Genomic DNA, 20,258 nt, shown 5'->3' with positions numbered 1-20,258 from the left:
GTGATGTTCGGAGGACAAAGTAAGAGGGATCCGTTTCAAACACTAGCTGGTTAAAAAAAAAAGTTTAACTGTCATGGTTTGCTTTTCAGGTCCTATCAAAATGACCCCATGTCAAAATGGAAGCATCAGAGTGACCCCCTTGAAGGGTCTCCCCACCCTCCATGTGGGAACTCAGTCCAGAGGAAGGTATAAGGCCAGGGAAGCCTTGTAGGTTAGGGCTTTGTAATGAGGACCCCAAGTCTCATGCCCTGGGGGTGGACAGATGGTGCCCAACCAACAGAGGTGTCAGGGGATTCTACCATTGGGTGGAGAGGCTCGGGATGACTTCCAAGAATTTTAATCACTTGACATTTTAAGGAGGAAGAACAGAGAGTTTCATAAATCAAGTTCGTAGATACCCAAATGTTCCTATGCGCTCTTGGCTTTCTCCAGAAGCACATTTCCACTGAGAATCACCTCTTCCTTGGCATTGCCACACACCACAAGCTAACCACTTTCCAGCTTTCACTACAGTTTTCTTTCTTACTTCGCCAAGTGATGGTGTACAGGACAGGCAAGAGACCAAGAAGTTCCTCTGGCATGTGAGGGTCGTGGGCAGTCAGGCTTGGGGACACCAACCCTATGGTGCGTGGGTCACATCATACCTCAGGCCACACAAATCCCTCATGACATGGATGCCCTGGTTCCCCTGTAATTGTTGAAATCTTGAAAGTCATTTTTTAATGCCAAAGGCCTACACCACCTTCCAGTGCTCATACTCTTTGATTCCTAGAAGCCCCAACACATGCTCTCTTGCCCTAGTAGCTCAGCGATGGGACAAGTAGTGGGAGGTAGCCCGTCCCAGGGAAGTGAGAAGCCTCTGTGTGTTTGTTTGTTTGCTAATGCCTGATACTTTTCCCTTTGGTAGGATGCACATACTGGGTAAAGTGCTAAATACTGACTGAGGTAGGACATTGCCAAGAACTCAGTCCCAGTAAACACTGCTTAGCTCGGTCCCCAAGTGTAAAGGGCTGCTCCCCTCGCAAGAGAGGGCAGCTTAGTGGGACGGAAGAGGGCAGGCTGGGGATACCCTGCCTCTCCTGTAATTTACAATTTTGTCTCTGGGCCAGTGCTCCTCTTCAACATTCACTTCTTCATTAGTTCATACATTTATCAAGTATGATCCTAGGCTCTGAGGATACAGTGGGAGAATGGAGACATGGCCCCTGAACCTCATGGATCATGTAGACCAGCAGGTGACACATACAGCTGGAACCAGGCAATGACAATACAATGTGTTAAGTATGAAGTGGACATCATGAACTATGGGAGAAGAGCTTAGGGCGACTGTCTGGGAGGGCTCCCATATTTTGGGCTGGATGACCGGATTGATGGTGGTGTCATTCCTAAGACAGGGGATACGGGATAAGATACAGTTTGGGGGTGGGAGAAGGTGGGCTTGTGTGCACCTGGGACAGGCATGTGGAGGTGTCCAATATAAAGCAGGACATATGAAGCAGAAGAGATGTTTAGGGTGAGGGTGTAGATTTGGGAGGCATGAGGTGGACAATATTTCCAGGGAAAGTTAAGGGAATCTGTTTTAAAATGTAGGTTTTATTTTTAGTCAGGTATGGCGAGGTTAACATCAGGAGATGCCTACCATTGAAAAGTTAGTTTGTTACTTACACGGCCCAAGAGAAAGGGCCATGTCACACCCTGCAGGGCCACATGGCGAAGCACCAGCACTGTTCAGGAGGCAGAAGAAGTGAGGGGGAAACGTGGGCAGGATCCTTTACTGTGGTTCCCATGGGAAAGGCACGGCAGGTAAGCAGGCAGAGGATTAGCTAGTTTGAATCATCTCGGCATGCTCTGGGTCTGTCTCTTGTGGTGGGGCACCTGGCCCTGGGGTGAGTAGGGCAGGTGGTCGGTGGCCTGGAATGTAAGAGTCTGATAAAGGAGGTGGTTGAAGGTAAAGTTTCTGGGATGATTGGTTTGCATTTGAAAAGTACACTCACGGGCAAGTCTTTTACTATCTTCAGGAACTGGCTAACCATGCGAGGGGCGGTCCCTGCAGGGTCAGAATGTATCCAGATGTCAAATCAGAATATAGAAAATAAAAAGGCATGATTAATACAGAGGCCTAGGAAAGGACCACGAGGACATCCACATTCAGGGGAGGGAAGCAGCTGAGAAACCCATAGGAGGGACTGAAAAGAGGCAGGAAAACCAGGACGATTGCTGTTACAAAAGCCAAGGGAGATGCAGGAATGAGGAGGGAGTGACCACAAGTCTAAAGAGGGGCCTTGTGTTTGGCAAAAAACTGGCCAATGGGGACAGAAGCCAGATGTCAGTGGGCTGAGGAGAGAGAGGGGGCTGAGGGGACAGGGACAGCAAGTGTCTAAACTTGTTTCAAGAAATTTGTCTCTAAGGGGGAATCAGAGGGGGGTTGGGAAGGTGGGGAGTGGAGGATGGGATCTTTTTTTTTAAAACCAGAGAGAAATTACTATGATTTAAATCCAGGAGGGAAGGAGTCAGAGAAGAGAGTGAAGTTGAAGATACAGAAGAAGAAGGGAGAAGACCATGGGGAGAAGTCTCTAGTGAGGCGCACCGTTTTGAAACAAAACTTTTTTTACGAGGAAAGAAGGATGACAGATGGGTGCAGAGACACATGTACAAACGGACAGGGGCCAGGGGAGGTTCCTCCATCCTCTACCCTGACTCTTTTCCAGTTTGGTGGGAATATTTCCTGACTAAGGTCACCCAGTGCAGTCACAAATTTTAAGTATTTCAAAATCAGACCATAGCTTATTAATATTGTTAATACATTAAGAATATGCCATGAATATGGTGTTGAACAGTTTAGGAAGCAGATCAATGCTCCCCATATCACCAAACCCCAATGGCAGCCCTCTGAGGTGGGCAGAGCTGGGCAGGAAGTCTTTTCACTGCACAGGAAGGCCACTGATGTCCCTAGTCACACAGCTGATGGGGCCTGAGGGGTTGTGTCTGGAGAACCAGCATTGTCTCACACATCCTGTGCCTCTGTTTATAACTCGGCTAGAAAGCGATGGCTGCCTTAGTTACCTGCCTCCTTTTTGCCCCAGTGATCATCATCATCACGGAGTGGAGTCTGGAGGGTCATTTTCTCAGTGGTAGTGTCCTTACGTCTACCCCAAGGCCTTTGTTATGGGCTGAATTGTGTCTCTCAAATTCACATGCTTAAGTCCTAACCCCCAGTGTCTCAGAATGTGACTGTATTTGGAGATAGGGTCTTTAAAGAGGTAATTAAGCTACAGTGAGGTCATTAAGGTGGGTCTTAATCCAATCGGACTGGTGTCCTTATAAGAAGAGGAGATTAGGACACAGACACACACAGAGGGAAGACCACATGAAGACCCAGTGAGGAGACTGCCATCTACAAACCAGGGAGAGAGGCCTCAGAAGAAACCAACCTTGCCAACGCCTTGATCTCAGACTTCCAGCCTCCAGAACTGAGGAAATAAACTTCTGCTGTTTAAGCCCCCCAGTCTGAGGACTTTGTTATGGCAGCCCTAGCAAACGAATATAGTATTCTTAATCTCTCTACCCAATTTAAGTAAAATAAATGGATCCTGCTCCCTTCTTTCAAACTTCACACCTCCTACCACCCGCTAACAGAAGCCAAAAAATGGCAAAAGTTATCACTTCTACTTATTTTCATAGGCACTTCCAAGAGCTAAACATGTGTTACCTCTGAAGTGAGTGTGGCATTTATGCTGGGGAGTGAGCCTGCGGTTATCTTCTAGAAGGTCAGGTGACACCTGACTGTAAGGCTAATGGGTGGCCAGGACTATAGGAGGAACTGTAGTGCCCTAGAGTGTTTTGTGGCCACGGTACCATGGACACGGTACTGTTTTGCTATGCTCTTTCTCCCTAGGTCAAGTTGATGACCCACATTTATTGAGCAGCTTTCACGTAGAGCCCCGCCCATCCTATGGCCTAAAGACTGTTTTCCCAGCTTGCTCGATTACACTACTCTGTTAAGTAGTTCTGCAGAAGTCTGTTAATCTTATCTCTGGTTTTATCCATGTGCTCATCTTTTATATTCACAGAGAGTTCTGGTAAACGTGTGGGGATGTGACTGAGAAGACCAACGGTAACCACCATTCTTTCCATAGCCTCTCTGATGTCGCCCACTTGGGCAGAGCTCACGAACCAGCCAAGTCGGGTGCAGGTGGTGAGAGGTCAGGGGACCTGGAAGCCCCTTCCTTAGGAAGCACGGGCTAGAGAGCTCCACCTCTTTCCTCCAATATTTACAAAGTAAGTCCACCGAGGGCATGCAGGTGCTGTGGAAGGGGATTCCTTCCAGATGGGGACCTCACAAGACACAGGTTGCAGGCCTGCTGGGCCCCAGGGGCCTTGGTGAGTCACTGGCAGTTCTGGAACCTGGCTTCGTGTGCCAAAGGAGGATATTAGTCAAGATGATCGCTGACATCCCTTCCAGCTCTGAGAATGATGTGATTTCTGCCTGCAAGACCAGTAAGACCAGTAAGTGTAGCCTGGTTTCCCGTGAGTTCATGGGTTTTGCCATGTATCTGTCTTAGCCTATCTTTAGTGGCTTTCTTTTTGTATTCAGAGTGGGTGGCCTGACTTCGATCGCCTGTTCAGCCTTTGGCTGGCATCCACTTACTCATCCGGGAAAACAGTGGCTGGTGTGAGGCCTGGTAAGCACACAACACTGGAGACAGAAATCCGAAAAGAGAGGGGAGGGGAAGAAAGGAGGACAGGGCCAGGGAGAGCAAGATGAGGGATACTGGTTTGGATGCTAAGTCACCTGTAATGTACATCTGGTTCGATACTCTTCCTTGAACCCCTCGCTGTGTGCGACAGGGCAGCTGGCAGCTGGGAGACGAAGCTTGCCCCTCCTGGGGAGGTGAGCAAGACACACGCTCCCTGAGATCTAGGCACTGGGGCTACCGCCACGCTGTTACTCATTTGTTCAAGCTCAGTGAGGTTCTGGGGGCCACCTAGGAAGCAGAGTAAGAAATCCGGAGCAGAGGCCTCTGAACTTTCTTCATGCTGCCCTTTGGGAGCCCTCTTTGGTGACTCTCCCAATCTGAATGACTTCCTCTTCTATTCTCGCCGATTGTAGCTGTGACAGAAAACCTCTTAGCAGACCCCACTCAGGCAGCTCAGGAGATGCGTGGGTTTGAGCGTCGCCCCCACACACACAGACACACACACACACGGCCTGCTCGTGGCCGCTGGTCTCTCCCCAGCCCCTATTCTTCTGTCCCCGTCAGTGAGGTGCTGCGCTCACCAAGAGGCAGCTGTGCTTGTTCCAAACCTTCCTGGGTCAGCTGAGTCAACAGTTATTGAAATTAAATAATTTAATTAATTATCATGTAAACCAATAAAGTACAAAGGCAAAAAGAAAGAGTTGTTTTTATAAGAACTAAGTTGAATGCTCTGAAAAGCTTGATAAAGGTGAATTGCTAACAACCAAACCTGCTGTCAAAATAGGCGTGAGTTTAACAATTAGAAGACATTAGGGGAAAACGTACAAATCCAGGATGAAGCCGCTCTCTGACCGCTTCAGTGAGTTGCAGGAGTGGGTATTTGCTTTATCTGTCATTCCGTTCACATTCAGGCCCTCTCTTCCCAGGATGGAGAACGGCTGACCCTGGCATTCCCACTCTTGCTAAGGGAACTGGCTTTTCCAAATATTTGCTTGACTTTTTACGATTAAACAAAATAAATACACTTTTCCTTCTTTAAACAGGTCCTAAGGCAACAGCAGGTGTGGTCATCACATTCAGCTTTGTGCAGATTTAGATAATTATCATGGCCCTCTTGCTGAAGAGGCAACATTTACCCACTACACCCTCTCTGGGTGCAGACTTTGCCCATTTTGAAAAAGCCTTCTGTGATCCTTGGAGCTTTATGTATATGAAAGCCTGGGGTGTGTCAGAGGTTACAGAAATAAGGGTTTTATAATATCTGCACAGAGAGTACTAGGCTGAACAATTTTCAGACATAATGCAGTACTTTTGTTGAACATCCTTACATAATCTTACAATAATAACGCCATACACACAACTCTCAAGATAGCAAAGGGGAAAATGGACCACGGTCCCCTGTAAAGAAATGAAACAAAAATCTTGTAAAACAAAAAAGTCAGTTATGTGGGCTCCTGGGCTGGGCTGCTCTCACCTGGGGGCACAGCACATCTCTGAAGGGGCCAGAAGAGGCCCTGGAATATCTGGGTCTGGCTACTTGGAGACAGACCCTAGCCCCTGCCGTGGAGCAATCCCAGAGTCTCTTAGACACTTTTGCACTTGGGTGAGGACCAGGGGGTGTCTCCAGGTAGCTGGAGGCTCAGGGTTAGCCCAGGCAGATTTCTAAGAACCCAATCCCCTCTTCCCTTAGGATCAGGGTTCTCTCTCTTCCCTCACGCTCCAAGTCTGCTCAGACTCCCAGGGCAGCTCAGAACAGAGAGAAAAGTCACAGAAATGGCCTGCTTCCCTGGGAAGTTGTGGGCTGGCCTAAAGACACTGCAGGGAGCCTGCAGGCTGGAGTGAGTTTCTGAGACTGCCTGCACTCCTGTCTAAATCTCTCGGGGCTCTGAAATCCCCATAGTATAGGGGGCTCAGCAGACCAAAACACTGCAGTCCATAAACAAAAGTGGCCAAAGCCCTTGTTTCCAGCCAATACGGATCCTCTGTGTTTTCTCTTGTCTGACGACCCTGATCCACCTCCAGGTGCACCTCTAGTGACCATTCTCCTCAGGCTCCCAGCCCCACCAGGGCACCTCATCCTCAATTCCTTCCTTAAGAAGCTAGAAACTACCACTTGAGCTTCTTCAACTTCGCTCTTTAGTTTACAGTTCACCTGTAGTCTCCTTCCTCTGGTTCTGGGGGACCGAAGTGTCTCTCCTGGTCTCCACGGTCAATCCCACCTCGTGGCTCCTGACCACACCCCATCCTGGGCCTAGATCTCAGGGTCTCATCAGTGGCTTGTTTACCTTGACCTACAAGCTGACCCGGGAACAGCCTCTCACCCCTTCCTGCCCCACCAGATTTCCTGGACGTGCATGCAAACCACCCACCTTCCCATCTGTCCTCATGTCCTAGCTCTCGTCCTCTGGAGCCTGCCATCATGGAGCTGACACCACCCTGCCCTGCACCACCTGCCATCCTGATCACCGCTCCAAACGGCCTCACCTTCCTGATGGGGCTGCCTCTTCTGATTCCCCTCCTACTTCCCTTTCTCTTCCTCCATGAGAAGTGCAAGCATTCTTCAAGATTCCATCGGTAGCCCTCTTGTCTCCTCTCTCCAAATTCTCAGGCATCCAGTTTCCTCTGTTGTCGCCATAGCAGGACCGCCCACCTAGTTCTCCAGTCCCTGCCTCTCTGCAGACTGATTTCCAACCTCCAGGGACACTTCCCCCAGCCTCTCTAGGCCCAAACTGTCCACCACTCCCCCGGACCCAAATCTCTCTGCCCGAAATCCCAACTCTAGCAGAGGCATAAACAACATTTAGCTATTGAGGATTCTCTATGAGATACGGTATCAAGCAGCTTACTAAATTCACTTGATTCTGGCAATTTTTCTTACACGTAAGACTGCAGTTTCAGAACTAAAATTTTAGTGTAAGCCAGAAAGGCAATTTTGACATTCTGGGTCCATCTCTTTAGAAGCATACTGTATGGGTTACAGGGACTGTGAGGTGAAGAGAATTGTCTTGTGATTCTCACAATTTATGACTTAAGCTACCTGATTAAAATAAAACTCAAGTTCATGGTTTAGACACTTTCATTTCCATTTAAGAACGACTGTTGTAGGAATATGAACTCAGGGACTCAGAAAACATTCTAAATGACACCAGAACGCATTGACAATTTTCTGCTCAATTTCCCTAAAATTTTTACCTTTCTAATCCCAAACTCTGTCCAGGTTTATGAATCAGGACTTCAGGGGCAGGTTTTCCTTTATTTGGGAAACGGGGTTCACTACAGACAATTTTTTCCTTTTTCATCTTATCATTTCACAATCTGGAATCTGCTCACTTGAAAATTAGGCCAATCTGTTACCATTTGCACAAAATCAGAAACCTAAATGATCTTTTCTAGATCTTAGGAAATCAAACCAAATGGCTCACTGATGCCCCCCGCTGGCATGCGCCACTGTGCATGGGACACAAACGGTTATCCTTTAGGGGTCCCATCAGCCTGACAGATTTCTGGATGTCTTGTCAAGAGGTGTGAGTGTTCATACTCCTGCAGTGGGTGGCTGCAGTTTGTGTCAAAATCTGCAGGAAGCAAGAGTAGTCCAGGGATGGGAACTCCTATAAGGCAAAGAAACATGCCCAAGAGTGAAAGGTCAGACATGTGGGAGGGTATGTAGAACAGGGATGTTCTAGAGAGTGGTGACTGATGAAGGGAGAGATGACCTGGCAGATACATGACAAGGATGAAAAATAATGAGTCATCACTGGGAATGTGGGACCTTGGCAGCGGTAGGCAGCTGGAGAAGAGGTTGAAAGAAGTCAGGAGAAACCTAAGGGTGTCTCCCAGCTCTGCCACCAAGAGGTATAAGTCCTATGGTCATGCCACCTGTACTGACCTCAATTTCTATTCTCTAAGTTGATGGACTGAAGTAGAGGGTCACAAAGGCTCCTGTGGTGGAACAAGGATCTCTGAAATGTAATCACATTTAGCAGGGAATTCTGACAAAAAAACAAATAAGAACTTTGAGAAAACAAACAAGAAGTGGGGGGGGGGGGGCATTCTTCCCTTTTAATTTAGGCCTCACACTGTGTTCCCTACAGTGGTGGGGTCTTTGTTCCCCTGCCCCTGGGGAGAAGCAATGAAAAGTCACAAGTGAGAATCGCGCCTCTGGTTTGGTTTTCCTTTGCTAGGTGCTCTTGGAAGGCGAGAAGAAACAGAGGAGAGGGCGTATTTTGCATACAGCAGGGTGGTTCTCTCCAGTGACCTTTTGCCTGGAAGGACAGAGGGCAGATTCAGATTTGCCACAGGGGTAAGGAGGAGCACACCTTCAGCACGCTCTCAGGCTGTGTCAGACATGCCCTTGGTCAGCGAATGCAGTGGGGAATGTCTCCTACGGGACACTGTCCTTCAATCTCAGATCAAGATTGGAGATGGAGAGACTCAGATCAAGTAAGGGCCTGTGCTTGGGACCAACTGGGCTTCCAGAAAGTCACCTCAACCCCTATTCTGAGCAGCCCGATGGCCCTGACAAACCTAAGGATGGGGCCTCATGAGGTCAGTTCTACTGACAGGAACAAAAGGGCTTCTCTCACTTCAAAAGCAGCACCCAAATCTTCTGAAGAAAGATGAGCAGTGTGGCAATATCTTCCTAATAGAACCTAGAACAAAGTTTTACTTAGGTAAGTCTAACAAAAACTACCAAAAAGTAAAACACATTAAAAACTTTATTATAAGTATCACACATATCTAAATTTGCATCAATTTGATACAGTTCTGCTCACTTTGCAGAACACAATAGTTGCACAATTTCCTTAAATCTTAATCGTCACCCTGCTTTAGATCTTTTCCTGTTCGTCCACCTCTGGCCTTGCCCTCTTCTCTCTGGGATGGCGTCCTCTGCAGTCTACTCTGCCTCACGCTGAGACCCCCATCAACCCTGGGGCCAGGGAGAATCTGCTTCCAGAGGGGGTGGCCCGGCAGCTGGGAAGGGCAAGATATTTTCTCTTCTGTTCCAGGGCCGGGGTCATCCTGGGCAGCCACTGAGCACTCAGGTTAGGCCACATTGCTCCAGGGAGCTCCCTCTGTTCTTTGTCCCATTTTATGCCTAGCCTGTGTGGCTAACTGGATATTCTAAGCAAAATCAACCCCAGATAAGTTTCATGGAGTAGTCCATGAACCTCGAACTGGTGCTTGATTATTATCACTGTTTTTTAAGGGAAGTAGGGAGAAGGAGTTGGGAAAAAACCCCTTGACTGGATGGGCTGGGACAGTGCAGAGTTGGATTTTGGTCTCTGCTCACCCCCCATCACTGAGGCCTGGGCAGTGCTGCACGCAGCACATATGGCCTGCTCACCCCTGGGGAAGTGTGGACACGGAACAGCCACTGGGGTTTGAAAGCAAATTTGAGAAAAAAATAGTGGTGAAAAAAGTCCATAAGGAGTAATTGACATGTTCTTTCTGAATAATAGTCCTCTTTCCCGTTTTACTGCATTTATGATCAGATAGAATGTGTGATGCATTATAGTAAAAATAATAATATTACAACAGCAGTAATTTCCCATCTGGGGTGCTATTCAACTGCTTGCAGAAATCTGCAATTTTAATGCATTTTAAACACATTAGGAACGAGTGATGATCCTTCAAACTAAGGAAAAAACCCAATAAAAAAATAAAGATAGAAAATACATGCTAATTTAATGACAAACTTATTTTGATACTCTAACAGTTTTGATCTTGAAATTAAGGGTGGGGACTAGCAGGGACAACCAACCCTTTGCTCATCAAGAACATCAATGCCAGAGAGTGTGGGGTCCTCGGGCTGAGTCAGCAGCGGGGACCATGCCCGCTGTGGTCAGCAGCTCAGCCCGTCCCCATGTCGTCCGCCGGGCCCATCAGTGCTGCAGCAGGAAGTTGGTAGCCACATTAAGGTCATTATTTGAAGCTCTCAGGGCTTCCAAAGCATCACCTCTGGAAAATCCCATCTCCATGAGCCGGGCAACCTAAAAACAGAACAAAACCAGACACCCGATGAGGCTGATGATACTGCCACTAATCCACCAGCCTCCAAAGTCCTTCATGTGAGTTTTGTAGGACAGGTTAAAAAAAAAAAACAAATTTTCACTTCAATGTGAAATGGGATGTTTAAAAAATTATAACAGGCACAAGGTTTTAAAGTGCTTACTGTACACAGCCAACAGATATGCAGGAATTCATTTAGTCTCATTTCAGAGATGTGGAATGGGGCTTCCAAGGGTCAAGTGGCTGCCAGGATGAGCAGAGGGGTGGGCGAGCTCGTGGATGTGGCCTGGAAAGTGGGTCTGCATAAGCAGGCCCGTGCTCAGGGCCCTGTCATACTCCTTCGGTGTCAAACTTGATTCCTGAGAAATAACTTATCAAAGTCACATTTCCTTACGCACGCAAACAAGTGCTTAACTGAAGACTGATTCCTGATGCTGGCAGACATTGATGATAAAAATGCCTGTAAGCTATTGTAATCAAAACAGCATGGTACTGGTACAAAAACAGGCACACAGATGACTGGAACAGAACTGAAAGCCCAGAAATAAAACCACACATCTATGGACAGCTACTCTTTGACAAAGGTGCCAAGAACATATAATGGAGAAAAGAAAGTTTCTTCAACAAATGGTGGTGGGAAAACTTGACAGCCACATGTAAAAGAATGAAAATAGACCATTGTTTTATGGCATTCACAAAAATAAACTCAAAATGGACCAAAGACTTAAAGGTAAGACCTGAAACCATAAGACTTCTAGAAGAAAATATAGGCAGTACACTCTGATATCAGTCTTAAAAGAATCTTTTCAGACACCATGTCTTCTCAGACAAGGGAAACAATAGAAAGAATAAACAAATGAGACTTCATCAGACTAAAGAGCTTCTACAAGGCAAGGGAAAACAGGATTGAAACAAAAACACAACCCACCAACTGGGAAAAAAATATTTGCAAATCATGTATCTGACAAAGTTAATCTCCATAATATATAAAGAACTCACACAACTCAATAGCAAAAATCAAACAACCTGATCAAAAAATGGCCAGGGGACATGAACAGACATTTCTCCAAAGAAGATATATGGATGGTCAATAGGCACATGAAAAGATGCTCATCATCACTGATCATCAGGGAAATGCAAATCAAAACTACACTAAGATATCACCTTACACCCGTTAGAATGGCTAAAATAACCAAAACAAAAAATAACAAATGTTGGAGAGGTTGTGGAGAAAAAAGAACCCTCGTACACTGTTGGTGGGAATGCAAACTGGTACAGCCACTATGGAAAACAGTATGGAGATTCTCAAAAAATTAAAAATAGAAATACAGTATGACCCAGCCATCCCACTACTGGGTCTCTATTCAAAGAACTTGAAATCAGCAATTCAAAGAGACCCATGCACCCCTTTGTTCACTGCAGCATTATTCACAATAGCCAAGATGTGGAAGGGACCTAAGTGCCCATCAACTGATGACTGGATAAAGAAGATATGGTATATATACACAATGGAATACTACTCATCCATAAAAAAGGATAAAATTGCCCAATTCACAACAACATGGATGGACCCTGAGGGTATTATGTTAAGCAAAATAAGCCAGATAGAGAAAGACAACTCTGTATGACTCCACTCGTATGTGGAAGATAAACAAACACATGGACAAGGAGAACAGATTAGTGGTCACCAGGGGAAAGGGGGGTGGGGAGTAGACACAAAGGGTGAAGTGGTGCACTTAGAATATGACTGACAAATAATAATGTACAACTGAAATTTCACAAGATTGTAAACTATCATAACCTCAATAAAAAATAAAACGGAAAAAAAAGTGCCTGTAAGTTCTTGGAATTGCTGAGCCAGGGAACGTCCTCTGGGTGCCCTCACCTTTTCAGCATTTCACATTAGTTGCAACATGTTCTAAGTCACTGGCCGGGGCTCTGTAGGTAGCAGCAGAGCATAGAGGGGCGAAGCCTGGAGCAGAACCGCAGGGAGGAGGTAGCTAAAGCCACCAAGGGTAGAGAGGACGAAGCTTGCATTTTTTTGACCACAAATCCTGAATCTGTGACTTATAGAGGTTTCCTGTACTTTTACATACAGGCAGTCTCGAATGTCGAATTAGGTGGTTTTACTAAAGTTTATTTGTAACCTATTTTCCCATTTAAAAATGTAAAAGTAATTATGACCCTGGACCAGCCACAGGAATCTGTATTTCGTACTTATATTGAAATATACTACACTTGCAATAATAATATATAGTGAAAAATGATACTTGTAGAAATGTTGAGATTTTCAACAATGTGTGGGTTAAAGAGGCTTCTGTCGGCTGACTGAGGACAGTCACCATTTCTAATCTTCTTTCTTGCAGAAAACCATGTGCTTGGTGCTCCCCAGCGGAAAGAGAAGGCCTGATATTGCCCTCCTTCCTTCTCCTTCCCCTGCTTAGGGGGTCAAGGTATGTGTGAGTGTGGGGTGCCAGGAGGAGAGAGCAGGGCGTGGGAGGGGCCTAAGTGATAGCGGACCCGGTGCGATATTGTGATTTATAAGAAATATACCTATAATTGGTCATTCAGATGACCGAAATACATTTCTCAGAGCTATTTGGTCTTCATTCAGTTCCCGGTTCACAACTCCCCAAATCCTTGGAATTTCCTGAGTGACACAGGCAACGGGAACATCCTTTCGTTACAATATTTGGTCTCTTGTCCTCAGTTCCTGAAAGTGCTTCAGGGTCATGAAGGTGAAATGGTGTCCTGTTTTTGTTAATGAAAGTGACTTCTGGACCTCACCCAAGAGTGGGGGCTGGTTGCCAGGAGGACCAGCCATGTGATCAGAGGATTGGAACTTCCAGTCCCACCCCCTGATTTCCGGGGAGGGAAAGGGGCTTGAGGTTCAATCAATTACTAATGGCCAATGACTCAGTCAGTCAGGACTACATAACAAAGTCTCCAAAAAACCCAAAAAGGACAGCTTGTCAGCCCTTTTTCAGAGAGGTTCCAGGTTGAGGAAATAGAACACTTCCACTTGCCACCATGCCGGGCCCCATCCACGAGGACAGAAGCTCCTTTGCTCGGGACCTCACCCTATGTATCTCCTCATCTGGCTGTTGATTTGTATCCTTCAATATCCTTTGTGATAAACTGGTAATCTAGTAAGGAAATGGGTTTTCTTGAGCTCTGAGAGCTGTTCTAACAAATTAATCAAACCTGAGGAAGGGGTTGTGAAAACCTCTGATTTATAGCCAGTTGGTCAGAAGCACAGGTGACTTGAGATTGACATCCTGAGTTGGAGGGGGTGGATAGAACCTCCAGTTTGTAGCTGGTTGTCAGAAGCACAGGTGACAACTTGTGACTGGTGTCTGAAGTGGAGGGTGGTCTTGTGGGACTGAGCCCTTTACCTGTGGAATCTGATTCTATCTCTGGGCAGACAGTGTCAGAATGGAGCTGGATTCTCTGGCATCAGGGAACTGCTTGTTGGCGGGGAAGCTTCCACACACATTGGAATTGAGTCCAGGAACCTTTGGTAGAGAGGCTAACCCAGCTGAGAGGAAAAGGGACAGGCAGGCGACACTTCCCAGAAGCTGGAGTTCTAGCCAGTGTTTATCAAACTGAGGCTGCGATCCCTCATTATTAAGTCATGAACACTTAGTGCGTTAAGACTAGGATTAAAAAAAATGCATGTAAGTGAGGGTCTTTCTTCCATAAGACTTCATTTCAGTTCTCCATATTCACACATATGTATGCAGTGGCTGCCTTTCTTACTGTGGGCTGTGATCAGAAACCTTGACAGCTGTTTTCTAAAGGAATGGTCAGAGCCTGTGAAATGGGCCATCCACAGGTGAACAAGTGTGAGGTGGCAGCACTTGCAGGTGCGCGACTGAGGGGATCAAGGCGGTTCCTAGCTCAACTCCTCAGGTTGATGGATAGCGTGGACGGAATGGAAGAATCTTCTGGTTTCATTTCCCACTCAAGGAAAGAACCATCTTTTCCAGAATATCACAAACACCCTTTACTCATTGGCTGAGATGGAAAGTTCTTCCTCAAACGAAGCAGAATCAGCCTGACTAGTTGCCATTGTGAGACTTCAAAGGCCCTAACTTTGCCCTTTGAAGTAACAGAAAACAACCCCATTCCCTTCTCTGTATGAAGCATTTTGAGTGTCTGAAGGCCGCCCTCCTCCTCCCCACACCTACTCTGCTACTCTAGGCCAGGGCCTGGCTGTCCCAGGCCATGGGGCGCTGCATCTCTCACCTTCTCTAGGGGTGTTTCCTCTGCTGGGAGGCTCTTTCCTTTGCCCTTGGCCTGGTTAACTCCTTTTCATCCACTGGATCTTGGTTCTTTCCCATGTCTCCCAGACTACGAGGAGCCCCAGAGTAGAAGTCTCGTGGCCCCATTGACCTCTGTCCTGTGCTCATCATGGCCATGACATTTATCTGTATTTGTAGCGTGGACTGCTTCCTACCACTGTACTGTAAGCTGTCTGAGAACAAGGGCCCTGGCTGCTTTGTCATTCCTGTGTTTCAGGATCCAGCACCTTCTAGCCCAGCCCCTCCCCTTTCAATGCTCGCCCATTTCTGCCATCTCAGAATATGGTGTCCCAAACTGGGTACAATATCACTGGTGTGGTCTGAGGAGGGCAAAGGGCAGCCAGACCGCTGCCTTCCTGGGATCTCAACCCTCAGGATAACAGAGGACTGCTTCAGTAGCATTCATACATGTGTCTGTGTGTGTACATATGCCCTTGTGTATGCAGCCACGCCACACTGGTGTAGCCAAGTTAAGGTGGGGCCTGGTAAAAACCTGCAGGTATTTTCACATGAAATGCTCAAGCCAGGCTTCCCAAGCCTACCCTGTAAGATTATATTTGATCTTTCAGGTTTAGGACTATGCACCTTTGTTAAATTTCCCCCTATTGTTTTCTAGCCAATCAAAATTAATTTCAGTTTAAATTCTGTTGTCTACCCTGTTAATCAGCTCCCTCAGACTTGTATCATCCCCAAATTTGATTAGAAAACCTCTACAACGTCATTCAAGTGATGACTGATGAAAATGTCAAGCAGGCACCATCAAAGACAGAGCCCAGAATCCACTGGAGATCTCCTTTTGTATTCAGCTGACAAATCAACAATTTTTTAGAGATTTTTAAATGAGTTTCAAACCCACTTCATATTATTATCTGTTGTGCCTTTCACCAACCTTTCTAAAGGTGATGAGATGCTGTCAAATGTTGTGGTGACATCCTGTGAAAACAGGATTAGTTTGCTGCCCTTAGACTACGACACTCTCTAACGTTCACCAGTCATCTGTCTGATAATCTATTTTAAGCTTCTGCTGGACATGAAACATCAACTTTGCCATTCAAGTCTCAGAAGCCACACTTTTCCCTTCCTGGGGAGCATTTCAAACTGAGTATTAGGCACCCTGCTTTCTCGACCCCAACAGCACCTTTGGGGACAGGGGCTGGAGGACTTGTGTCAGATGCACGCCGACAGGGAAGAAACCACCTCAGTGAGCCAGGTACTCTTACTAGGTGATTTCCACTCCTACATGGAAATAACCTTTTATGATGTTTACTCCAATTACTCCCAGTTAAGGACCACTATCTAGCACAGCTAACGTAGCTGAGTGAGGAGGTGGGCAGCTCTGCCTGCCTTCTCTCTTTTACCCATGAACACGACACCACGGCCCAACAATTTGGCCATTCTATATGACTCCGAACAGCATAGTAAATGCTACATTCACTATCACCTCTTTGTCACCTTTGGTACTTCAAGCATAATTCAGAAGGGGCTGCTTCTTTGCACCTAGCCAGCAGGAACAAATCTGTTTGTTTGGCAATCTGGAGCTGAAGACGTGTGAGTCAGTGACGTGGTACCAGCGTGGGGTACCAGCCCTGGTACCAGGTGGGGGTGCTAGGCCACAACTTCCACCTGGTACTTGAGTCTTCCCTCCACCGACTCTGAATACAGAAGGTTCGCTTTGGAATCCAGAAGATGCTGACACAGGCCACCAAGGCAGAGTAGCGGCACCGAGGGCACTGCAGGCCCCAGGACTTGCAGCACCTGAGGGAAAAATCCCTCAGGTCTGGGATGGCTGGCTGTGTCCCAGGCCTCGTAAGTGATGTCTGGTGTGAGAGAAATCTTTCTCTGCACACGAGGCTTCCTCCTGAGTTCATTCTCTCTCACAGACACCACACGTGCACTATCACTGGTTTTGACAACTGCGCTGGGTTTTTCACAGGTCTTTGCTGAAGAGAGTGCTTGCTGTTACAAGCTTTCGGCAGCTGGCTGCTCATCCTCTGAAGGTGGGAATCATGCCCCTTTAGCTAAAGCTGGCTTCAGAGCTTTTTGCATTTTTTAGGAGTGAGAAGACAAGTGTGATTGGAGAATTTTCATTGCTGAATGACCCGGTAGTTTGACCAGACAAAAAAAATTATGAAGTAGAAATAGTGTTAATACAGTTCTTTTAAAAAATTGTACAATTACACTAAGAAAGGGTATCTGTAAATTTCCCCTAGTGTCCCAAACTGTAAATATCCATGGGAAAATGAAAACTGCATGCTTGGGCTTGTACATGTGGATAATAATCAGCCAGAAAAGACGAGAAGTAGAGAGAGTGGTTCTGACAGTGTTTTCTAGCTGCTCCCATCCCTCAGTGGAGAGCGTGGATGGGATCCCCACGGCTAGCTTGGGCCGTGCATTCCATTGCTGTCCTTTCTTTGGGTGGTTCAACGGTTTGCAGTCCAAGTGATAAGAACTGGAGCAGAACCCAGCAACACAGAGAACAGATGTCTACAGTTCTCCTGGATCCCAACAATTACCGCTGTGGACCTTAATGTTTATCTGTGCCAAGAGGCCCACTTGCCCAATCCTGGTGCACTTCATCACTATCTCTGTGTCAAAGGCTTAGCCTGGGACACATGAACTCCTGTGCTCAAATGGCAGAAAGAAAATTGAGGCCCAGGCAGATCTGTGGTCATGCAAGCAAAACACAGACAAGATTCCAGAAGTTCCTAATTCCCTAAAATAAAAACACAAGGGGGGGCTGGCAGCCATTTCAGATCCAACCCAAGTACAAAACAATGATCCCAGCCCCCTGCTGGGAGGCGGGAGCCCTGTCAGGGGGACAGAGAGAGCCCGAGCTCTGGAGCCAGGCCCCAGCTGGCCATATTCACTGTGTGACCCCAAGCAGGGGACTGAAGCCTCACGCTCTCAGTTTCGAGGATAAGAGGTCTGTGTGTGAAAGGCCCAGAACAATGACTGGTATGTGCAGGTGCTCAGTAGGCCTTCCCTCCTATAATGATTATCCGACTGAAAAGCGATTGGGCTAGGTGTGTGGGGGTCCCTCCCTCTGACCCTCTCAGGCCTCAGTTCAGAGACTCTGACAACGTGACAAAACCAACCTTGGGTTTTGTTTTCAGCATTCACTTTAACTGCTTCCACATCACTAGTTTTATAGCCTTTGTTGGTCAAAGAACTGGTGTGTCTTTTACAACGATCAAATGCAGGTTCTTTTTCAGAGAAGGCCATGGAGCAGCTGGAAGGAAGTCTCGAAGCAGAAAAACCACTCCTTCTGGGACCTTGGTCATTGACATCAAGGGAGAGGCCCATGCTCCCCCAGATGACAGGGAGTTTACTAAACACTGGCTCTGCAGCTAAGTACGCCCACATGTATACCTACCGCAAGGCTAAATACAGCCACGCTTAAAAACAAACGCAAGTGACTTCTTCCACATCTTTCTAGCGTTTAAATGGCACAAACAAGAACTAGTGTAAGAAAACCAATGTGATGAGACCAAATGAAGTCACTAAGATAGGAAAAATCTTTTAAAAAGGTGAGCATAAAATCTAACAAAAAGCCCACACTATGTTAGTGACTCCTATAACACCTTACTTTATATCTGTATAAATTCTAGCAAATATTCAATTCTGATGATTATATACATAATGCTATTTATGGATACTCAGTCCAGCTCCCTCCCTATCCAAAGCATACAGTATATATTAGTTATAATACATGTTATCACACTGAAAGCCTAAACGAATTTGTTTTCTCTATAGGCTGTTTCCTGTCTTCAGCTACTGGAACGAGAACCATCTGTTAGCTGATCAGATCTAACATCCAAGGGAAGAGGAAATTTCAATGTAAAAATCTTGTGATCTTATTTGACTAGAAGATAGAAATACATCCTGATCAGTTTAAATCAAGTTATGAACATACAGGAACATCATTAATTCAACAAACGTTTACAGACCATCTCCCCTGCTCCAAGGGCCTGCCCTAAGTACGCGCGCTGAGCTGGGGGCTGGTCTAATGACATGCGTGTTGCCTGTTCGCCCCAGCAAAAGGTGAGCTCTGTGAGGGCTGATACCACACCTGCCCAGTTTCCCACCTAACACAGAGCCTGACACAGAAGGTGCCCCGCTGCGGTTAGAGAAGGAGGGTAAGTTAAGCCATGTAAGTTCTTTAAGGAACTGACAGTCCACTGGGGGAAGATGTCCAATAAACATCTTGGGGACAAAATGAGAAAGCTAGGAAAACACTTAGAAGTCTTCAAAAGAACATGCTGAGATAGAGACATTTTCTGATTTAAGCGGAGCCAAGAGCAAGGCAGATGCACATTTTGCATCTAATCAATATCGGACTGGCAGGGTCTGCAAGCAGTCTGTTTGGAAAACTTAAAAATGCCCCACAGGAATTTTCTAAAAAGGGTTTCCTCCAATATTCCGTCTCCATTTCAGAGCACACTAAGTACATTCCCCCTTCTGCTTGTGCATCACAGGGAAGTTTCTGTCTAAAAATTCTTAGTGCAAAACAGAATACAGTTCATCTTGGTTGCTAGTCTAAAAACCTAAATGAACCTTTTCTCTAACTTCTTTTAAAAACCAGGTATAGTTGGGTTGATATCCAAAGAGGGTCTTATGCTTTTCCTGTCTTCTACATCACTTATCCATAAAAACTAAAGTTACCCAAATAGAACGTCTCCAATGCCTGCTACGTAACTGAAAACTTGACTTCCTAGAGGGAAGGGCCAGAGATAATCCAATTTAAGGGATAGCAAGAAGAGGCTGGTACTGAAATTCTAGTTTAGCCTCCTCACTGAGATGGAAACAATTTGCGGAAGGTCCGCCTCAGTGACCTTTGACTCTATCAGCAGCTCTTCGTCAAGGATCTCTCCCACAGGGGTCAGTTGCCCTGAGGCAGTGTACTGCAGCAACCACCACCCCCCACCCCGCCAGCCCCACCAGCCCCACCGGGCTGGCTAGCTGAGGTATGGGAACCCGGACAGGAGCAGGCACTGCAGGAGAGCACTGCCCTGGTCATCTGACAATGCTCCAAAGGAGCACAAGGTGGACTATGTTTTTCCCATAATATGCTTTCCAAAGAGAGACCACGCTGAATGAGAAAAGAAACCTATAGAGATGGAGATAAATCTGTATCAGTTTTCTTTTCCTTTTTTTAACAACCTCTATTATTAGGTCACAAGTCTCTACGATCTCAAGATAATTCTTATCAAGAAAATGAATGAAATCCCATTTTAGCATTCTACTAGTA

The 20,258-nt window shown here is 46.5% G+C and overlaps 1 protein-coding gene across 4 annotated transcripts in view; it reads right to left on the bottom strand.

Moving 5' to 3' along the window:
- UBAC2 (UBA domain containing 2) overlaps window positions 1–20,258 on the bottom strand; it is a 234,365-nt gene that overhangs the window by 62,803 nt on the left and 151,304 nt on the right. For 2 of the 4 annotated variants that reach the window (XM_044779759.2, XM_070520095.1), the window contains one exon: window positions 9,395–10,687. The exons of the other annotated variants lie outside the window; for them this stretch is intronic. In XM_044779759.2, coding sequence (XP_044635694.1) covers window positions 10,580–10,687 — 108 coding nt within the window. In that variant the 3' untranslated portion in view covers window positions 9,395–10,579. Of the gene's footprint in view, window positions 1–9,394; window positions 10,688–20,258 lie in introns of those variants that run through there. 4 annotated transcript variants of the gene reach the window in all.

This window comes from Equus asinus, chromosome 11 (genome assembly GCF_041296235.1).
Source record: "Equus asinus isolate D_3611 breed Donkey chromosome 11, EquAss-T2T_v2, whole genome shotgun sequence".
Taxonomy (NCBI): domain Eukaryota; kingdom Metazoa; phylum Chordata; class Mammalia; order Perissodactyla; family Equidae; genus Equus; species Equus asinus.
This window is presented reverse-complemented; position numbering and strand designations above follow the sequence as displayed.